Source organism: Balaenoptera borealis, assembly GCF_965194805.1.
Source record: "Balaenoptera borealis genome assembly, chromosome: 2".
NCBI lineage: Eukaryota > Metazoa > Chordata > Mammalia > Artiodactyla > Balaenopteridae > Balaenoptera > Balaenoptera borealis.
Window position 1 is genome coordinate 30,660,959 of NC_138867.1, and position 23,457 is coordinate 30,684,415.

General features: G+C 42.5%; 1 protein-coding gene across 5 annotated transcripts in view; it reads left to right on the plus strand.

Annotated features, from left to right (window-relative positions):
* RAI14 (retinoic acid induced 14) overlaps positions 1–23,457 on the plus strand; it is a 149,987-nt gene that overhangs the window by 105,031 nt on the left and 21,499 nt on the right. For all 5 annotated transcript variants that reach the window (XM_082382221.1, XM_082382223.1, XM_082382224.1 and 2 more), the window contains 2 exons: positions 11,128–11,216; positions 19,994–20,058. In XM_082382221.1, coding sequence (XP_082238347.1) covers positions 11,128–11,216; positions 19,994–20,058 — 154 coding nt within the window. The remainder of the gene's footprint in view (positions 1–11,127; positions 11,217–19,993; positions 20,059–23,457) is intronic.

Genomic DNA, 23,457 nt, shown 5'->3' on the forward strand with positions numbered 1-23,457 from the left:
TTGGGGATGGCTAACTGAGACCAAACTGAGACCAAAACCAAAGAATACTGACTTTTACTTCATGCTTCTGCCTCCTATGCCAGTGGTCCTAAAAATGGGACATGTATGAGAATCACCTAGGGGGCTTGTTAAAACACAGATTGCTGGGCCCCTGCCCTGTGTCTGGGCAGGATGGTCAGAATCTGCATTTCTAACAAGCTTCCAGTGACACTGATGCTGCTGGCCCAAGGGCCACGCTTTGAAAACCACCATATGACTTGATGTTGGGAAGCAAAATAAAGCTTGTAATAACGACATAAAGGACACAGCCTCTCTCTCAAGAACTTATAGTACAACCTGAAGAAAACATGGTCATGCCAGTTTATGGGTATGCCTTGGTTTAAGGAAATGCAAAATAGAAACTTCAGATGGAAAAGCCAATTCAAAACTGAAGACTTGCATTCTCCACCCCCGCCCCCCAATCCCAAGTCACTTCTCTGTGCCAGGAAAATTGCAATAGGCAAGACAGAATCTCTGCCCTCATGGAACGTATGGAAGGTATAGTCTAACGGGACACTCAGACAAGAACCACATGTCTCTTTAATGTAATATCAGGTGCATTGAAGAAAAAGCAGCAGCCAGGGGCCACTTTGAATAAACCTGGGCAAGAAAGGCCTCTCCGAGTAGACATCTTCATTTGAGCAGATTCCTGAATTGGAATGAGGTGCCAAGCCTGCTCTTTCCTAGAACTGCTGTCCTGGTGGAGCGAACAGCAAGGCGAATGCTCTGAGGTGGGAGGGTACTTGATGTGCCCTCAGCGAACAGGGAAAGAGCTAGAAGGTGAGATCACAGTGGGAGCCAGGACCTCCTTATATAGAACCTGGTGGGCCACACGAAGGATTTTGGATTAAATCCTAATTCCAAATACTTCATTTCTCTGATTCATTTTTATATGATTTAATATCATTTTTTCCCCCTCCAGAAAGTTGTCTTACAAAAGCCATGCAACTAAAGTATAGGCGATTATAGGTATTTGGGAAACGCTGAAGCTCTCAAGGGATTATGAAAAGTTGGTTATTACCGCGAAGTATTTCTGAGTCTCACCAACCATGGTGATCCCTCTTGAAAATAAAGGGCTTTAAAAGGAAAGAAGGACGATGTGGGTTTCGCAGGGAGGAACTGCTCTTAGAGTCAGGGCAGTGAACTCAAGTCCTGATCTTTTGCACATTTCCTAACCTCTCTGAGCCTCAGTGTCTTCATCTGTGAAGTGAGGATGTTGGGCCAGTTTATCCTTCTGGAACCTTCTAACATGCTGGGATTCTGGGTGTGTCTCGTGCTGGTAGGGTTTGGTGTATGGGCGTTTCTTTGTTGCTTGATTGACTTGGGGAGTGTAAAATCGGTTGCCGAGCCAGTGGACGGGACTGGAGAGTCGCTAGTGGTGGCCAGCCTGTTGCGTTCCTGACCTCACTCGGCTGGCCAGCTCTTTTGGTATCGGGAGCTGGGGTGCTCGTAAAGGGCGCAAGAAAGAGTTTGGTTTGAGTGAAATCTTCTGTGAATGAATACGCCTAAAAAATCCAAGTCTTCTGAAAGTAGCCTTGTGAGTTTGTGTTTCCTCCAAGTATGTGCTTCAGCTGGCAATCAGAAACCAGAAGAACTGTTTGTTGTTACTCTGAAAGATGGAAGGAACTTTCCCAGCCATCAGTCACGGGCTTTTAAATAGTAATAGTTCAAATCCCCTTCGGGTTAAGGGCCTTGAGAAACATCCCGGCCTTGTCCCGAGGCATTGAAGGCTTGTACAACATGCTGAGCAGTTTTGTAGGAAACGTAAGCCTCTGTTGCAGGCTCTGTTTGCTGCAGCGCTTGGCTTACACTCCTTTCCATTTGAGACCACTGGCGACCCTAATCAGCCCCAATGAGAAGCCTGTGTTTGCTTTTTGGCCAAATACTTCGTTTTTTTTTAGTTTAAACTTTGTTTCTTAAAGAGCGGTACAGCTAGTAAGTTATATTATGTGGTGTTTCACAATTTGCAGAGTGATCTAACAAATAGTGCAGTTTCTCAGCATGGTGTTGAAGGGCCAACTCTGCAGGCAGAATGCTGAAGTCAAATCCAGGCTCCCCTACTTACTGGTTCTGGGACTTTGGGCAAGCTTACTGGACGCCTCTGTGTCTCAGTTTCCTCCTCTGTAAAATGGGGATGACGATAATTACCCCTCCCAAGGGTGGTTGGGGGATGTAATGAGTTTAAACGTGACTAGTGCATTGTATTTCAACAGATAAGCTGCTATTATTATTGATGCTGATGTTTTTTAGTTGCCCAAACATGGTTTAGAGGTGAGGGAACTGAAGTTAGGTACCTCAGCCAGGATGACACAACAACAACGCAGCAAACCCAGCCGTGGTATCCCGGCCTCCTGGGCTCCTCACTGTGTCTCTGCTGGTTCTTCCTCTGCACCTTCAGGATGCCATCCAGCTGCTGTCCTGGGGCTCTCAAGGTCATCTTGGTCCTCTCTTGGGAGTGGGAGGGAGGGAGGAGGAAGAAGAAGCGGGGTGGTTGGTGGGGGAGAGATCGGGAGCCGCAAAACTCTTAAGCACAGAAAGCTTGGGAACTTTCCAAGTGACAAAAACAGAGAATTTCCAAATATCAATAAGCAGCAGAGGGATCAAAGGATCATGATGTAAATCTTCAGGCCATTCTGCCTTTTAGTTACCCCTCTGTGAAAGGGCCCAGCTGAGTTTTATAAGCAAAGCTAAACATTGCCTATTATAATGAAACTTAAAACAGCATTGATTCCTTTTTTTGTGGGACATATCCACAAGATTGCTTTCAAGGCTTAAGGGGATTATGTTTTCAGAAGCGGTTTGAAACAATAGGTAAGGTACCTTGGTAAAAAGGATGCTGCGAGGTTCTTAACTCGTCCTCCGTTTAGAGCAGCGCTTTGCAGACAGTAGTGAGCACGGGAATCAGCTGGGAAACTTGTAAAACACAGCTTTTGGGTCAGTGATGGGGGGTGGGGTCTGAGAGCCTCCATTTCTAACAGCTTCTGGTCCGTGGTTCACTCTGTGAGTATCCAAGACTTTTAGGCTATTGAAGTGCTGTCACTTCGGCTGCACTAGAATCTGGACAGCCACCCTGCTGTATCCCTGGGCAGTGACGAGTGTCCTTGTCACTGGGCCTGGAGTTAGAGGGGTGTATAAAGGTTTTTATACCCCTCCCTCCTCCACTGAATTCTGAGACCTGTCCAAATGAAGAGGTAAACAAGCCAATAGGACCTCTCATAAAATATATTGCTATTGACTCTTGAATGACATTTCTTGTCTTTAAGAGGAAAGGCCACACTTTTTAATTAGGTGTAAAAGCCTACAGAGACAAAGCCAAAGGATGTTCTGAATTTGTTTTGCATTCACTGTTCTATTCCTCTAAGGGGAAATTTCAGCTGATAATTAGCTGAAATAACTACCTCAAAGCGTTCATTAAGAAAGACTTAAATGTTTCTTCTGTGGAAAATTTAGGTGTAATTAAAATTCTCATCGCTTAAAATTTGCCAGACAGTAACAAGTCCTGGCTAGCATGTGGACAGATTGGAGCCCTTATGTCATTGATGGGGATGTAAAATGGTGCAGCAGCTTTAGAAAATAGTCTAACATTTCCTTAAAAACGTCAACATGGTTACCATATGGTTTAGCAATTCCACTCCTAGGTCTATACCCACTAGACTTGAAAACAGGTGTCCACGCAAACACTTGTACACAAATGTTTTAGCAGCATTATTTGCAATAACCAAAAAGTAGAAACAACCCAAGTGTCCATAACCAATGAATGGATAAACAAAATGTGATATATCCACCCAATGGAAGGAATAACATACTGGTACGTGCTACAACGTGGATGAACCTTGAAAACAGGCCAAATGAAAGAAGCCAAGCACAAAAGACCACATATTGTATGATTCGATCTTGATGACATGTCCAGAATAGGCAAATCCATAGTTACAGAAAGTAGATTAATGATGGCCAAGGGTAGGCATGGGAATGGAGAGTGAATACTAACGGGTACAAGGATTTTTTTTAAGCTGATGAAAATGTTCTGGAATTAGGTAGTGATGTTGGTTGCACAACTTTGTGAATATACTAAAAACTACTGAATTGTGCATTTTAAAATGGTGAATTTACGTACCATTAAAATATATCTCAATAAAAAGATTGAGATCTGCTCATGCTGTTTTTTCAGTCTTTGTTTAATTTGTCTTAATAGAATTATATCGCAGCATCATGCGTTTGTATTGAATGGTTTATCACAGAGTTTCTCAACCTGGGCACTACTGACATTTTGATATGTTGATATTATTGACACTTTAGACTAGTCAGATAATTGTTTGTTGTGGGGCCTGTGCATTGTAGGATGTTTAGCAGCATATATGGTCTTTACACATTAGACACCAGGAGAATCTGCCCACTCCCTACCCTGTGAATAATCAAAAATGTCTCTGGATGTTGCCAAATGTCCAGATGCCCCTGGGTGGGGCAAAAATCACCCCCAGTTGAGAGCCACTGGTTTATCTTTAGTCTTCCTACTAAAAGCTTAGATCCATGAGGGCTTTTTGTTATTCACCATGTGTTTCTCAGTGCTTAGAACAGTGTCTGGCACATAAATACCCTAGTATAGTAAGTATATGAGTGAATTAATATATTTAGCTATAGCAATTTATAAAAATATACAACTATAGAAATATCAAAATTATGCCACGCTTGGGTTAGTTCTAATGCCCTAGAATTAACATTGTCAAGAACAGTCTCTGTTTGGGGGCGAGGGGGGCCTGTTAATCAGCCTCCTACTTTGCCTGCCCGCCTCACCCCAATCTGCAAACTGTCTTTATCTAGAGGTGTGTTGTTTTACCAGCTATCCAGGGCACGGGCCATTAAAGGCCACCAGCCATGCTCCTCATTAGTGGTGTGCTGACCTGGGGCACCGTCTGCTCCCTGAGCCTGAGGTCACCCCACAGATGCCCATCTGCAGTCCAGACCAGCACCCACCAGTCACGGGGACTGCTGCCTTGAGGGGACTGCCGCCCTGAGGGGACCGCATTTATCAGTCACTGCAGAGGAAGGGAAACCTACTCGCTGTCATTTACAAACCCAGGTTCTGTCAGTGACTAATCATGTTTTCCCACCCAACTGAACCCAACTTTCCACTTGAGTATCTTATTAAAAGTTGGCTCTGCTTCTCGTTCACATTCAGAGGCTAAATGCTAATGACTTGTTGCTGCCAAACCCTGCTTTGGGGATTATCACTTCTATGGAAGGCGCCAGAATGTTAACAGCTCAAGTGTGAGCATTAGACAAGGCTGGTCTCAGATGGCTTTTTTTTGGGTCATCTGTGACTGTCTACAACTCTCTCTTTCTTGCTTTCCTCTTCCTCCTTTCTTTCCTTCTTTCTTCATTTCTTAAGCAATGATGGTTCTGACCTAATTTCTGCTAACCTGCCTTTTCTGAACACTGAGACAAATCCTTTTATTAAGCGACATGTCTCAGACTCTGTGCCTTGTCTTGTGTTGATGAGGCTCTGATAATTGGTGGTGTTTTCTTGGATGTTTACTACATGCTTCACATTTTGCTAGTGCTTTTACATATATCTCATTGACTCCTCACAGCCCATTTTACAGGTGGGATGATGGTACTGTTATCACATTTTTATAAAGAGCTATTTTATTTTAGAAATACATATTGAAATATTTATGAATGAAATGATATGACATGAGATTTGCATCAAAATAATAATGGTAAGGGTGTAGATGAAACAAGGTTGTTTCGCATTCAAGTTAGACATGGTATTGGATACAAAGGATTTCATTGCGTTATTATTTTTCCTTTGTAAAGTGCGTATCTTTTAAATATATGTGTAGAAAGTTCAGAGACGAAAAGATATAAATGAGATTTGCCTCAAAATAATCCAGTTGTGGCAGGGGAGGAGGTAGGGTGGGTGAGTTTATAGATAAAGATCTGTGACTTTGAGTTATTGTTGTTGGTTTTCTATTTGTTTTCTTTTTGTTTTAGCTAAGAAAGGTACTGTTTAATTCTTATCCTCTACTCATAGATAGTTCTTTTGCCTTGGCCAATATTTTAATAAACTTCTTTATGATGTTATTACACATGGCCTGAATTCAATAAAAAATTCATGGGAATAAAGCAACTAAGAAGTAAAAATATCTAGTTGTCAGTTTTTTAATACATTTTTCAAAAACTGGATGTTTGTACCTTTTGACTGCCTTCATCTAGTTCCCCTTTTCCCAATCCCCTCACCTCTGGTAACCATAAATCTGATCTCTTTTTCTATGAGTTGTTTGGTTGGTTTGTTTGTTTTTGAAGTATAATTGACCTACAACACTGTTAGTTCCTGTTACACAACATAGTGATTTGATATTTCTGTACATTCCAAAATGATCACCATGATAAGTCTAGTTACCATCTGTCACCATACAAGATGTTACATAGTTATTGACTATATTCCTCACGGTGTACACTTCATACCCCTGACTCATTTATTTTGCCACTGGAAGTTTGTACCTCTTAATCTCCCTCACTTATTTCTTTCCTCCCTCCACCCCCCTCCCCTCTGGCAACCACCTGTATCTGTAACTCTGTTTCTGTTTTGTTATGTTTGTTCATTTGTTTTTTAGATTCCACATATAAGTGAAATCATACAGTATTTGTCTCTGCCTGACTTATTTCACTTAGCGTAATACCCTCTAGGTTCGTCCATGTTGAAGCAAATGGCAAGATTTCGTTCTTTTTTATGGCTGAGTAATACTCCATAATATATATATATATATACCACATCTTTATCCATTCATCTATTGATGGATAGTTATGATGCTTTCATATCTTGGCTATTGTATATAATGCTGCAGTGAACACTGGGGTGCATATATCTTTTCTAATTAGTGTTTTCATTTTCTTCAGATAAATACCCAGGAGTGGAATTGCTAGGTCATATGGTAGCTCTATTTTTAATTTTCTGAGGAATCTCCATACTGTTTTCCATAGAGTCTGCACCAATTAATATTCCCGCCAAAAGTGTGCTAAGGTTCCTTTCCTTTACGTCCTTGCCAGCACTTGTTCCTTGTTATCTTTTTGATAATAACCATCTGACAGGTGTGACGTGGTATCTCATTGTGGGTTTGATTTCCATTTCCCTGATGAGTGATGTTGAGCATCTTTTCATGTGCATGTTGACCATCTGTAGGTCTTCTTTGGAAAAATGTCTATTCAGATCCTCTGCCCATTTTTTAATTGCTTTTTTTTTTTTTTTTTTTGATGTTGAGTTGTATGAGTTCTTTGGATATTAACCCCTCATCAGATATACTGTTTGCAGACATCTTCCGTTCAGTAGATGGCTTTTTGTTTTGCTGATAGTTCTCTTTGCTGTGCAAAAGGTTTTTAGTTTGATTAGGTCCCATGTGTTTATTTTTGCTTTTGTTTCCCTTGCCTGAAGAGACATAGCCAAAAAAAAAACATTGTTAAGATTGGCATCAGAGAGCATACTGCCTGTTTTCTTTTTATAGTTTCAGGTCTTACATTTAAGTCTTTAATCCATATTGAGTTGATTTTTGTATATGGTGTGAGAAAGTAGCCTAAATTGATTGTTTTGTGTGTAACTGTCCAGTTTTCCCAACACCATTTGTTGAAGAGACTGTCTTTTCCCCGTTGTATATTCTTGCCTCCTTTGTCATAGATTAATTGCCTGTATAAGTGTGGGCATATATGGCTGTCACCAGTGTCTGTGTCCCCAGGGTGAGCTCCAGCTGCCTCCTGCCTCTCCAGGATCAGCACCTGGGTCTGACCCAAGCTCCTTTCAAATTACTACTTCTGCCCTGGGTTCCAGAGCATGTGAGATTTTGTGTGAGCCTTTTAAGAGTGGAATCTCTGTTTCCCACAGCCCTCTGGCTCTCCCGAAAGTAAGCCCCGCTGACTTCAAAGCCAAACATTCTAGGGGCTCATCTTCCTGGTGCAGGGCCACTGGGCCAGGGAACCCAGTGTGGGGCTTGGACCCCCCACTCCTTGGGAAGAGACTTTGCAATTGTAATTATCCCCCTCTTTGAGGGTTACCCACCCAGGGCATGGGTCTTGACTACAGCACATCTCCGCCCCTCCTACCTGTCTCATTGTGGTTCCTCCTTTATATCTTTGGTTGTAGAAGATCTTTTCTACTAGTCTTCTGGTCTTTCATTAATAGTTGCTCTGTAAATAGCTGTAATTTTGGTGTGCCCTTGGAGGGGAGGTTGTTTCTACTCTGACATCTTCTCTAATCAAAACATTTTTTAAGGCTGAATTTGCCCTTATAAATATTTAATCTGATAATGTGCACAGAAACCTAATAGTTCTTCCTGTGGATGATCACACTCAAAATACCTAACACTGGGATCATTCAAGGTCCCAGTAGGAAACAGGTAGCACTCACATAGGATAATTGATGAGTGGTTAAGAAAGGAACTGTTTATACACATGTGGTCAGATTAAACCAGCAAGGCTGGAAAAGCAGCCCTGGCTAGTAACAGTGGGAAATATTTCACCACCACCACTACCCACACCTGAAGAGGCAAGGAGAGAAATCAGTTACCAAAACCCAGAAAGAGCTGCAGGCTGTAGCTTTGGAAGAGCTGGCCCACAGAGCTGTGAACTTCACAGAGGAAGTAGAGGAAGGCAGCCAAGTCATCCATAGAACAGCATGTCGTGTTCATCAGAGCACATTTATCAACATGCAGTAGTGGCCTACAGTAATGCTTTGTTGTCACATGTGTCTGCAATTTCAATCCCCTATTAATATAGTGTGCAATCCAGAGGTAATCCAGGAAGCCTCGGAGTAGAAAAAATATAAATATTACAGGGGGAAGAGGGTTAGTAACTCAGAGGGGCACATGAAGAGCTTCTGGGTTGCTGGCAGGAGACACGAGGAGGGATTTTGGGTCTCTGGCCAAGTTCTGTTTCTTCAGTATCAAAGTAAAAGGGGCGTGTTCCATTTGTGAAGTTTTAGCAGGCTATACAATTACGGTATGTGTAGCTTTCTTTATATATGTTAAACTTCAATCAAAACTTCTGTATCTATACATACTTTTATGTTTTGTGTGTGTGTGTGTGTGTGTGTGCACATGCACGTGTGCATGCGTGTGAGTGTGCTAATTACTAATCCTGGTACTTTTATCTTTAGCAAAAGATATGGCTGTCCAGATCATTTTGATTGAGTTCTCCCCAGTCATAGGAGATAGCAGAATGAATAGCTTAGAAGCAAACACATAGATATTAAGAAAAGAAGATAAATATTAATAAATATTAGGGCTTAATAATGCGGGGCATTTAGAGTCATAGCCTTGAAAGCGGAGTTCAATAATTGAGGCTCTTAATGGTGATATCATGTCCTCAAGAGCAATTTAATTATGTAACATATACTGTTACTAAAACTGGGGAGATTTTAGAAACCTTCCACTATGATTGAACAATTCACTGCTTAAAGATGAACTTTACTTATTGTAAAGTTAAGTTACCCCAACAATGCTGAAAACAGAGGTATTATTGTAGTGCCTTTTAGGGAGGTTCTTCGGGTTAAGCCGTATTTAATCAGGAATTCCATTTAAACAAGTCACCACGTTCCCAAGTCATTCCAGATGATCAGAGTTTCACTGTAATGTGTAATCACCTACAGAGTGGATTTTGACTGTAAAGAAACATTACACATAAACTGCTGCACAAATGCAGAAATAGTCGGTGTGACCAGAGCCAGATAAGCTTTAATTTATCATTTTAAAGAATGTTAGAGCCAGAGGGACCATCAGATATCATCTGAGTCAATCCCCACATTTTACTGTGGAGGAAATTTAGGCTCAGAGAGGTTAAACTGACTTCCCAAAGATACATAGCTGATGTATGGCTGATTTGCAACCAGGACTGACCTATCCCCAATTGCTGACCTGCCCACCTTTACTCAGCCTAGCTCTCCAGAACAGAGGTGCTGGGTCAAGCTGACTTGGGTTTGAATCGGTTTAGCTCTTGGATTTGCTAGTTGAGTGTGACCCTGGGCCCCAGTGACAGGTCCTGTCCTATGAAAAAATATTGCCTGGGTATTAATTCAGAGGTACAGACACCAAGGTGCTGCATGGCAAGTATCTTGAGAAGTTAAGTCCCTAAGATAGAACTGAGGGAGGAGGAGAGCTGAGAGGATCCTTAACCTCCTTCTATAGGAAGGAGGCTGTGAAGAGGGAAGACCTCTGCAGTGGAGACCTTCCTGGGGTTTTTGCCTTCTCAGCCTCTGGGCCTGAATGCCCAGTGGAACTGTGCTTTCCTTCTGCCTGCAGAAGTGCTCTTTACTCCGGGATCTGTGGGGATAATGGGTATGGCATTTGGATGTTATCCCTTTCTACTGGCAAGTCTAAACATGCTGAGCGTGGTTTGTACTACCAAGTGTCATGGAATTCTGATGCCTAATTGTGGGCTTTCTTTAATGCTGTTTGCACCTGACTGAGTGTAGACACCTGCCATCTAATGGAGACGGTGTTAGGACTCACCTTACTTAAAAGGCTTTTATGAGAATGAAAAGAGATAATGTATTAAAGAGTAGTTGGCACACATTAGCCACTTAAAAGTTGTGTACAACTGTTGTTATTCAGCTAGAACACAGCAATGGATTTGACCTTGATGCTGTTCAAGAACCTTGACCATTGTTTGACTTAGACAGATTTCCCTTCATAGAGTGTATTACTTAAAAATAATGGCTTTAGTGAAAACACTAGACAGCAGAAAAAAAGTTGATAAATTACTTCTTATTTAGGAATCCGATCTAGTTGGGACTCTGGCTATTCTTTCCTAAAGGGACAAGGAATGTAGTTGTGTCTTACTTTTTTTCAAGCTTTGTCTTTACGTTGGAAGACCTAAGATCTAGCTCCTAATCCATTACTTAATGAAAAGTGTCAATGAGCAAATTATCAGACTGCTTTAAGCCTCCGTTTCCTCCTCTTTAAAATGAGGTTGATAATAATACCTACTCACAAGACGGTTGTGGAGCTTAAGTGAGAGAAATTGTACACAAAGAGGCAAAAACATGGTCAGAGATGAACTCTGAAGAGTGGAAATCTTCAGGAGATTATGTTACCTCTTTTCCAGTTTTCATCTTGCTGCTACAAAAGGACACGTGGAATGCCTCAGGGTCATGGTTACACATGGCGTGGATGTGACAGCCCAAGATACTGCCGGTATGTAGTCTTTTTCTCTTAAGTCAACAGGCCAGCCGGAAAGTAGGTATCACAAAGGTGATACATATTCATTGTGGAAAATGTGCAATCTATACAGATAAGCCAAAAGAAGAACATAGAGTCTACTCCATTGACCAGGCTCTGACATGGCTTCGTTATTCGTGCCTTTACAGGTGTTTTCATCTTATATGTGGTTAGTCAACTAGAGACTGTATGCTTTTTATCCCCCATTTAAAAATTTTATTTTCTAAGATTACATGTATGGACCAAGCACCTTTCCCTAATTTTTGTTTTTATGAATCATGGTATGAAGTGCTGAATGGAGTGAATTGTGTAGGCGCTCATTTTGTCAACCAGCTGAGTTGAGCTCTGTGGACAGAAGCCAGGATCCTAATGCGGACCAGTTGCCCATGGTCTGCACCCCTTACTGTGGTTTAGTGCATCTGAACCACCTGGGAACTGTAGGGGAGGAAGGGAGGGAGAGAAAGGGGCAAAGGAGAGGAAAGAAAAGAATAAACAGTGCACGCGCGCACACACACACAAAACCCCACACATACATACCCAAATTCTACCTTCTGAAATTCAGGTTCCATTGTCCGAACGTTTCCAGCCAATTGGTATTTTTTGTAAAGCTCCCAGGTGATTCTAATGTGAAGCCAGTGTTGATAGATGATGATCAAGGCAAATAGAAGAGGAAGTGTAGTCTTGTCTTTTATGAACGTTGTTTTACAGGAAGGAGCCCCTGGGGTCTCCAGCCTGGGATTCTGCCCCTGTTGGCCACACCAAAAGATCAAAGCAGCTACTGATGGCTTTTCATTTCTCTATTGTACTTGAAAATCTGTCTTCTAATAGGCTTTTGGTAGTTTTTACTGGAACATAAAATCAGTCTATTTCATAGTTTTTATTTAGGCTTTTCATTAATCCGTAATGGATCACTTTCCCTTCCCCAAATCACTGACCCCTCACAGTAGTCATCTTGGGGGCAGATTAGTCAATCAGGTATTGTGAAAATATAATTATTTCAAAATATGGCTGGAACACTTGTGTTTTGGAATTGTTTTCATAAAGGCTGTGGCATTAAAAAGAAATAATCTCAGTGTTTGGGGACCTTTATTCTTTGAGAATAGATTTGTTTTTTTAGGACAGGCCAAGAGCCACTTGAAGTCAAGTCAGGTGAATGACGTGTCAACCTGGTAAAACCATTTTTGGTCAAAAATAGTGAGTGATTGAAGTAACCGAATGATTTTCCTGAGCAGTGCCACAGAAAGCTCCAGAAAAATATTTTGAGAAATGGCAATACCAATATAAGAAAGAATGGTTTCCCTAAGTGACCACCTTGAAGGAAACACTAATTTATGTTGCTAATTAAAATCATCTTTAATCCCAAGACCCAGTTTTTTTTTTTTTAAAGTTTATTGTTACTACTTTTAAAGTTGTACCACATACACTTAGAGCAGTATGAGTGGCTAGAGTCCCCTTGATGAAACATATGTCCTCTTAAGTAGACAGGGTTTCTTCTCTAAGAAAATCATAATCTAGAAGAATTTTCTTAGAGTGAATATATTTGAGCTGTAATACAGTTTTGTTTAACTGCATTTGATGTTAAAAAAATAGATTAGACAGGAATCTGGTTGTTTCCATCATAACCAAACATCTCTCCCCCATGTTTTTATTAAAGGGAAAAAATGTTTCTTTAATACATGCTCATTGTAGAAAATTTGGGAAATACAAAAAACTACCAAGAAGATAACCGGTGCTTCTACTCCAAGAAGAAAAAAATTTTACTGTTTAGCTATATTTCCTACCAGATTTTTATGGCACATTTTTACATAGTTGAGATCACATTATATAATTAAAACCTGCCTTTAAAAAAAAAAAAAGATTACCATGATCATTTTCTGCACTAAAAGCTTTTAAGAAGCGTAGTTTTTTTGGCCATCTAACACTACGTGGGCAGAGTTTGTGTTTACTACCAGAGCCCTCACTCAGTTTCTGAGAGTCTGGGGAGTCGGGCAGTGAGACCTGGACACCCCAGCGCAGGTCCCTCTTCCTTGCCAGCTGAGATGGCAGTGCCCTTCAAGAAGCTGGAGGGGAGGACTTCCCTGGCGGTCCAGTGGTTAAGACTGCGCTTCCACTGCAGGGAGCATGGGTTCAACCCCTGGTCGGGGAACTAAGATCCCATGTGCTGCAAGACGTGGCCAAAAAAAAAAAGAAGCTGGAGGGGACACTGCAGACCCATCCTGGATGCTTCTCTGGGCTGGTCAGTGGGAACTGCCACAGCCCATTTGTTTCAACTCTGATTGAAACTGGTAGAATCCACAGCACTTTGTAGCCCCAGAACATCGTCCAAACATCCCATGAGTTGGAAATGTCTCAGAGCTGCTGGTCACTTCCCTCCTGCCTGACGTTTTTAACAATGAGGTCAGCACTCTGGTCCTTGGGCTTATTGTTTTACTTTAGTCTGAGTGAGGCACTGACTTCTTGTGATTTCTTGAAAACATGCAAAGGGAACACAGGAACAAAAGAAGGAAAAGCGACATGGATAAAATTGCATAGAGAGTCTGTTGTGTTATGTAGAACAACACTTCTCAAACTTTTTTCTGTTACAATGAACCAGATAAACGTGATGGCCTTTACTGCTCACATCCTTCCTGTCGGCTATATCACCCACTCCCATCTCTCCCTCTCAAGAACACGTATCAGAATCCAAGGGAAGGACAAGGACATAAGTCACTGTGCTTTAGTGGTTGTCATTTGCCCAAAACATTTGACGAATGAATGAATTAAATGGCTCCGCTCTCATAGGTGCTGTCTTTTCAGTAGTAAACCTACCTGAAGTTTTGCCGTATTATTACTAAGATATAGTCGTCTTCAATCCCAACAGCCACTGAGAACTCGTATGAAAATCTATTACCATAAATCCAACTGCCCTATAGAGTTTCTGAAAAGAACCTGCTTTCAAAATATATCGTTACACTGACCCTTTTAATTCTTTTTATCCACAAAGTCTACAGGATGATTTTAAACTGGTGATTGGATTTAAGTTCAGAAGCAAAGGGTTTTTAGCATCTATTTCTTTATCAACTATCCTTCCACATAAAATGCTTGGAAGTCCGACCAGAGTATTTTTTTTTAAATTTATTTTATTTTATTTTTATTTTTAGCTACATTGGGTCTTCGTTGCTGTGTGCGGGCTTTCTGTAGTTGTGGAGAGCGGGGGCTACTCTTCGTTGTGGTGCGCGGGCTTCTCATTGCGGTGGCTTCTCCCGTTGCAGAGCACGGGCTCTAGAGCACGGGCTCAGTAGTTGCGGTGCATGGGCTTAGCTGCTCCGCGGCATGTGGGATCCTCCCAGACCAGGGCTCGAACCCGTGTCCCCTGCACTGGCAGGCGGATTCTTAACCACTGTGCCACTAGCGAAGCCCCTGACCAGAGACTTTTCATAAGTGCTTTACAAACACTCTTAGGAGCAGAACACTGTCAGAAGATAAGGCCTTGGGTATAGTACAATACATCTCAATAATCATTTTAGATGGCCTTTGAGGCTTAGGTGAGATGATACGTGTGGGCATCTTAACGCCCAGCACACAGTGAGCGCTCACTGCATTTGGCTCCTATTTTATGATGATTATTGCTACTTCATCCACATCACCTTTATTCTCTTTCACACATCAGGCTTTTGCAGAGGTTTCACATCTTAAAAAAAAAAAAAAATTGTGATCATCACCAAGCCAAATACTTTCGTAGTACAAATCAGAAAAGAAATTCCAAAACTGGCAGAAGCTCATGACTCATGTTTTTGGTTTGGGGGGTTCCCCCCATTCCTTATTGCCTGTTTGCCAAACAACGCCATAGGCATATATATAGCAATCAGCTGGCAAAGTCCACACCTAAACCCATAGCGCTGACTCTGAACAGGGCCTGCGTAATTGTCCAGCACCTCTCGTTGCTTTGTTTGCTCTTGTTCTTCACTGATGTAGGAAGTGACATTTCTGTCTGTTTCTTTAGAAATCACTTCTCCCAGGTTTCTAGGCTTTTTTTTTTTTTTTTTTTTTAATGGCTGCAGTTAGCACCTGGGAGGATAAGATTGGATTAAACAGAAGCATTTACAGAAGATTGAAGAAGACCAAAGAATCTTCTGTTTGTTATCAGTGCTCATCTGAAGCATGAGCTTTCAGACTCCCTTTATTAGCAAGCGTATGCATTTGACACAGTGTGATCCAGTGGCTTAAACAAGGTAGACTTTTCTGTCTCTCAGTTGAAAGTCCCAAATTGGTATGGCAGCTTGGCTCCACACCAAGGGACCCAGACTCCTGTTGCTGCACCATCCAGGGTGTTGCCTTGGTCCTAATGGCCCAGGATGGCTCCCCCGAGTCTGCATCGCAGTCACAGTGGGCAGAAGGGCAAGCCCAGCCCACAGAGTGATCTGTGGCCACACCTGGCTTTAAGGGCAGCTGGGAATTCTGGGCAGCAAATTACCCAATTAAAAATAGAGAAGGTTTTGCTGTAGAAGGAGGTGGAAACAGATTGAAGGATGATGTGCAATTTCCGTCACACTCCCATATCTTAAATTTTCCCTGATTACTTTGCACACAAAACTTCTTTTCTCATAGAAGAAGAGAGGCTTAGGAAAGTGAGAACTGAAGTATGGAAATACCATAATGCACAGAGGTCTCAGGAGGGGGACACTTGAGAACCCTTACTCTTTTCTAGGGTTTCAGGTGCTGGTTTAGCTTTTGTTTGGATTTCTGGGTGGCCCTCCATTCCATTATGCCCCTAATCCCACTCACATATGGCACCATGTGAAGACACAGATGGTAATATTCATCTTAAAATTCAGGCACTTGAGAGAATGGGTCATTTAAAAGGTTAATTGCAAATTATAGCCCACTAAGTGTATTTCGTATTTTCATTTGGATTGAAGGCAAACCAAGAAACGATTGTATGATTTATAGTCCTTTATTTGCTGTTCACGCATGTGTATGGGATGTCAGGAGGGCCAACCGTATACAGTTGATCAGCATGACCTGGCCATGAAAATATTTCAGATGATACACCCACACACAAAAAAATCTTTTGATTCTATATAAAACAATATGCACAGCTACTTTGTGGAGATTAAGGGATAATTCAAAACTCTATTTAATAGTAAGAATGGTTATTAGAAATCTCCTCTATATACGTATGTGTGTTTGTGTGAAACTGAATCACTTTGCTGTACACCAGAAGCTAACACAACATTGCAAATCAACTATACTTCAATAAAAAAAAGACAAATTTTTTTTAATGATTTTTTATTGAAATATAGTTGATTTACAATATTGTGGGGTCTTCTTTTTTTAACTTTTATTTTATATTGGGGTATAGTTGATTAACCATGTTGTGTTAGTTTCAGGCATACAGCAAAGTGATTCAGTTATACTATACATGTATCTATTCTTTTTAATAAATAAAATTAAAAAAAGGAATTACATCTTTTATACCCTGATCTCTCCCCTGGAACTATAACTAGGTGAATAGACTTCTGCTTCAATGATTAAAAACTTGATGTAAAGGTAAGCATTTCTAAGAACAGTGTTGTTTAAATATATTTGAAGTTGTAAATAAGAAACAAATTAATTTATACTTTTATTGTTTATATTCAGCATTCTGAAACTCTGGTTCTTAAATAGATATTTTAAACCTTATCTAGTCGAGTATCATTTAATTCTCTTTCTTTTTCTAAATGTCTCCATATTATAATCTGAAACTATAATTTCTCAAACTTCAGCCTTTTGGTGCTTGTTTGTCATCTCTTTGTGTCTTATGACCTCATTGGTTTAAAAATTTGTCACCTACACTTGAAGACTGTGTTCTCAGTCCCATCAGTAGTTCCTCCACTCTATGAGTGAGTTCTTCTCTGTTTCAGCAGCAATCTTAAATCACTGAATAAATGGTTGTTGTCTGAGGTAGGTTGGAGGATGGTGTTCGTGGCTACAATGGCTAGGTCATCCTTCTTAGACTCTTTCAATAACAGGATTCTTAAACCTCCTGGAATAGCCCACGACTCTTGACTTATAAATAGCCCTGGTCTGCTTATTGAGTTCTGCTGAGATGCACTTGAATTAGGGTTTCCCTGTTATTTTCCTATAGGGAAGTTGCTTCCTGATATTCCAGACAGATCCACAGCTGAGTGGGGGCCAGACTTATGCACTGGCTCGTTTCAGTGAGGTTCTGTCACTAATATAATATATTCTCTTCAGAAAATGTTGCATTTGGAAAGAGAATTTTGTTTTAATGGTAGCAGTGAGAGACATCTCACTCCAGTGTCATGTTGTCCAGGGAATGATGCATCATTTGAATTTTGAGACTTTTAAGTGAAAAATGCTTTTGTGCTCCTGGTTAGTAAAACACATCACAAGGCCAAGGAATAAGACAATTTTGTTTCTCTAGAAACACAGCGCTCACTTCCAGGTATGACTAGAACACTTGGAGTGAAAAATAAAAGCCTGTTATTTATTTTATGATGAATTGCTTAACTCTCCCTACCCTCTTGTCTTTGGAGAACTGTGCCTTTTTCCAGTGGGTGCTATTTATGTAGAAGAGCTTTTGTCCACGGGGTAGACAAAAGTTAAGGCATTGCATACACGACATAAACAGTCTTCTACTTACAATCAGGATGGGTTCCAGAAGTTCATCTGTAAGGCATTTGTTTAAAACACAGAATGTGCTTGTCCTTAGAAACACTGGAATAAATGATGGTTGAGGGCCAGGCTAACCCACCAAAACCTATTTAACGCATAATGTAACTGAAATCACTATTGTGTGTTATACATCCTGAAAGGAGGGGGTCTCCTGCAGTAAAAGGAGGAAGGGGAAGAGAAGATCTTTGTCTTCCTGCTTCCAAGGGTCTCAGTCCCTCATCTCCTGACCTTCCTCATCCTCATCCATTTGGGAGGAGGTCAAAGGATTCCTTGCCTCAGTGTTCTACCCCCATCAATTAACTCCCCTCACACATACCCTGAAAATCTCTGTGCAGCTACTCAGAAAAGAAGGAATCTGATCTTTTGACCTCACACATGCTTTTGTGCAGCTCACTGTGGTCCTAAAACCTTCTAATTTTAAATATGGTATTTCCTAGCCATATGATAACCTAATAATTAGTGGATTTCTGGTCAGTGTTATTATAAAGACTAATTCAGAAAGGAGAAATGGTATTTGGAGACTGGACCACCATATAATAGAAGCTGTTCCTCTAAGCCAGGGGTTCTCAACCGGGGGTGATTCCCACCCATCCAGGGGATATTTGGCAATGTCTGGGGACATTTCTGATTGTCCCAACTGGACGTCCAGTGGGTAGAGGCCAGAGATGCTACTCACCATCCTATAGTACATAGGACCACCTGACCAGCTTCAAATGTCAAGAGCAGTAAGGCTGAAAAACATGCTTTAAGCCTGTTATGGCTTAAAGTATGGGTTGCTTACAGGTGTTACATTGGGGGTATCTTGGTCAAACAGTTTACAAATGCAGGATTTAGGAGTTTCCTAGGTGTATTGGGTTGGCTGGCAGTGGTAACTTTGGTTCCCTCCCTCCAAATCCCCCTCCGCAGACATCTGTAGTGGACATACCCTCTAATTCAAATTCACAAATGTGTATCGAGAGCCTATTATGTGCCAGCAGTGCTGTAGGCTCTTGGGATATAGAGTTTATATTCTAGTGGGGAAAGAAGAGCAGTTAGACATAAGAGTGTGTGTGTGTGTGTGTGTGTGTGTGTGTGTGTGTGTGTGTGTGTGTAGGGAGAGAGGAGTGGGGTGGAAAGGGAGAGTTGAAGGTTCTGGGTGCTATGAAGGATAAAAGAATGAAGCAGGAAGTAGGGATAAAAGAGGTGGGGGAGGAACTGGAATTTTAAGTGGTGAGGTCAGGAAAGGTCTCATCCAGAAGACCGTGTTTCAGTGGTGTTTCAGTGGCATCCGAGGGAGGTAAGAGGGCAAGCTGGGTGGTTATCTTAGAGGAGGAGGGTCCAGGCCAAGCAAAGAGTAATTTGCCAGGGCCCTGGGGTGGGAACCTGCTGGTCTGGTAGGGCTGCCTCTAAGCCCCTCTTCCATAGAAACTCTATGGGCCCATTCGGTGGTAGCGGGGAGGGACCTGGGTATAGCATTAAAATTTCCTAAAGTAATCTGGCCACAGAAACATCAGAGAGTCTCATGTTGTTGTAATGTTCTGTGAAGGGAGCGTGAAGAGATGCTACTTTGCTAGTGTGTTGTTTTTATAACCCTTTTCCTTCTTCCATGTAAGAACTTGGGACATCTGAACTCCAGGTAATTTCCATACAGAGCTGGAGCACATTTGGGGGAGGGAGAAACGAGAGGTGGAAGTGGGGTTTCGTGCGGGCGTTTGGTGTGCCCCCTGCTGGCTCGCTGGCTGCCTTTGCTGGGTTCCTGGGCCAGTGGCAGTCGTGGCCTGGTGTGACTGTTATGGACGCGGGGCGTCTGGCACCCATGCTGACAGCTGAAAGCAGAGCTTCCAAGGTGCATACCAGGAGTCCACCGCAAGCTTCTAGCCCAGAGCTTGATTGTACCCCAGGAGGACAGCAGCTGGCATGGCCTCTGAACGTTATCCGGGGGACAGGATGCTCTGTGTCCTCCCCACTTCTGTCACACTGAACTTCGCAGAGAAGAAGTTGAGGCCTCATTCTCAAGAGGAACAATTCCGTCTTTGTCGGAGAACAATTTATTTCCTCATAGTTGTCTTCATTTCAGAGATAAGAGATTAAAAAACATTTTTTTTTAATCCATTTAGGACACAGTGCTTTGCACCTTGCAGCCAAGAACAGCCACCATGAATGCATCAAGAAGCTCCTTCAGGTAAAGTGGAACAACAGAAAATTATAAATGCATCATTTTTAAAATTTGAAAGTAACCTTGTGTGTGAAAGAACAAACACATACACACATACTCCTTCAAATATTATCCCAGAACCTGGGTTTCCTAAGAAGCTTCATTATAACCAAGGAGAAGATTATTTCCATAGCAGTTGCGCTGGTAGAGAAGAGGATCCTAATAAAAATTTGGAGTGTCTTTCTGGGATCCAGCCCTTTTCTCCGCTTTATATTCAGCTCTTTTTTTCTTATTGGAAGGACTTGTACCCTTTACATAGTCAGCTTGAAAAAAAAATTTCATGCTGTTGGAGATCCTTATAATACAGGATCTCCAGTATCCTAGTATTTATGCTCTCTCAGTCATTAGTAGAATGCAGCTTTTCTTGATAAGCAAAATTTCACCCACTGTTTCCTTGTGTGTAATTTGATGAGCCTTTAGTTCTTAGCTTTTGTTCAAGTTCTTGGTTTTATTCTTCTTTATAATTTTAGGTCAACTCCCTGGTTTGATAACCTTGCCAGGAAGTTTATAATGATTGCTTCGGGTGACTTCCGTATATCTTTAAAGATGAATAGTTTGTGAAATCCCAATAGCAGTTTGCACAGTAACTTCCAGCTGTTGCCAGTCAAAATGCAAGCTGGCTGTTTTCAGGAAGAGCACACAGCAATAAAATATGTGTTTGGAGTAATGTCTGTTCTCTTGAGCTGTTGTCCCGGCCTTCCTGAGCATCGTTTGGGACGCAGCATCTTGCTTTAATTTGGCTTTGCAATTCTAATGCAGCAATATGGGCACATTCTTCAACTTGTCCTGGCCTGTCGATCACACAGCTTCTTGTCTTGCATGACCTGATGCAAGCTACCACCAATGCCAGCAATGCTTAACCTTAACAGGTCTTTGAAGTGAAATTCAAGAAACATAGGTCAACATCTGTGATGATGATGATGATGATGATTTTTTTTTTTTTAAAGATTTATTGATTGATTGATTGATTGATTGCTATGTTGGGTCTTCGTTTCTGTGTGAGGGCTTTCTCTAGTTGCGGCAAGCGGGGGCCACTCTTCTTCGCGGGACACGGGCCTCTCTCACTATCGCGGCCTCTCTTGTTGCAGAGCACAGGCTGCAGACGCGCAGGCTCAGTAGTTGTGGCTCACGGGCCTAGTTGCTCTGTGGCATGTGGAATCCTCCCAGACCAGGGCTCGAACCCGTGTCCCCTGCATTAGCAGGCAGATTCTCAACCACTGCGCCACCGGGGAAGCCCGATGATGATTTTTATTCTGAGGCTCCTCTCTAAAGACAGTTACAATAGAACTTTTCTTCCCTGCCTCTACACCCATGGTCTTAACCTTAAATTTTTGTTTAACTTATTTGTATTTTAAATCTCCATTCCCATCCTGGCTTGGCTAGCCAGACTTTGCATCTGGCTCTGATTTGAAGGAAGAATGAACTTGACAAGCTGGAAATCCTCATGGGCAAGGACCAGATATTCTAGCCTCTAATGTAATTTTATATCTGGTTATGCAAATGGATTGGTTTTTCCCTGGAATCTTTGAAGCCTTTAAACAGTTCCTTGTGCTGTTCTAAAATTAGGCCAAAACATGGTAAGCTGTAACGTGATCTCTATTCTTCTTACCACTGAAGGGCAGACAAACATTTCCAACATTGCCTGCTCTCTGCAAATTGTCTGAATTCTGTTCCTCTTTCTGGATAGTTGTTAAAACTGGAGGTTTTGACGGCCTCCTAATGGGCTGCTTACCTTGGGTCCTGCACCCCTCTGGTAACTGCTTCACTCCTCATCTGGGCGACCCATGCCCTCCGTGATGGGGCCACTGCCATCTCGTGCGCCCCTCACCCTGCGCCCTCTCTCTCCGGCCTTTTGCTCTTACTATCTGTCTGCTGGAGAGACTTCCCTTCTCCAGTGGCTACCATTTCAAAGTTCCCACCTCCTTAAGGCAATGGGCACAAAGAAAGCCTTGTGAGAGTCTTCAAATGAACTCTCCCCCTCCCCCGAGAGCCCACCACTCCCCCCCACTCTCTCTTGTAGCAAGTGGTCCCTGGGCACCATGCACCTTGTCAAGCAGTGAGTATTTACTCACAGAGCAGCCCCTATCCTGCTGGAGCTTGCCATCTGGTAAACGAAGACAGAAATACACATGACCGATTGCACATCACTGGGAAGAAAACTAACAGAGTATTGTGAGAGGGGAGTGAGGGGGGATGTTCAGGAAGGCCCCGGGGAGGAGGTGTTATTTAAGCTGAGTACTCAGCGGGGCAGAGAGCCAAGGGGAGAGCATTCCAAGCAGACAGAACAACAAGTACAAGAGGCCTGAGGTAGGAAAGTCACTAACTAGCCGGGGAGGAAAGCAAGCCAGTGGGTGGGCTGGGGGCAAAGCGAATGAGGAGCAGAAAGAAGGGCCCAGGGGACTTCCCTGGCGGTCCAGTGGTTGAGACCCTGCGCTTCCACTGCAGGGGGCGTGGGTAATCTCTGGTCAGGGATTCCGCATGCCGTGCAGGGAGGCCACCAAAAAAAAAAAGAAGGGCCCAGGTTGCAGCCTTGTGTGTCACGATGGGCAGACAGTGATTCCTCAAAGTACAGTGTGGAACTGTGGAGGACTTTGAAGTAAAGAACAACACTGCCAGTTTGGAAGTTCACTCGATTTGTGTAGAGAATTGACTAAAGAACTGAGGACAGCCAGGTGGCCCTCAAGGCTGTCTAGGTGAGCAGGTGTTGGCTCAGACCAGGTGGTGACAGTGGAGAAAGAGAGGAGAGTAGATCGGGGTGTGTTTTGGGGACAGAATTGACAGGACGTGGTGGTAGGTTAGACGTGGCAGGAGGAAGAGGAGAAGAAATCAAGGATGACTCAGTGGTTTCTGGCTCAGTGACTAGACCGATGATAGCGCCGTTGACAGAGGCAGGGACGGCTCGGGAGGATCCGGCTGCGTGTCGGGGAGGGGAAACCAGAAGTGTTGGCTGTGCTGCGTTTCAGACGTCAGGCGGAAATGTGAAATAGGCTATGGGTTGTCAAGCCGGGGGCTCAAGAGATGCCATCTGCTGTGTACAGATATGAACACTGGCTGTAGCCCAGCCTGTCTGGCTTTGAATCCTGGCTCTGCCACTTACTGTGACCCGAGCAAATTACTAACTTCTTTGTACCTCAGTTTCCTCATCTGTAAATGGGGGTAATAACAGTATCTAACTAGGATTGTCAAGAGCCTTAAAACAATTCTTTGAACAGTGCCCGGCACATACTAATAGCCAATACTTACACACTAGTGTTGTCACTGTTAAGATATACACTCGGGAAGCAGTAGCTGCTAGATGGGATTTCGAGCCATGGGTGTGGGTGAGATCACCGAGGGAGAGAGCTTAGAGAAAGAACACCCAGGAGC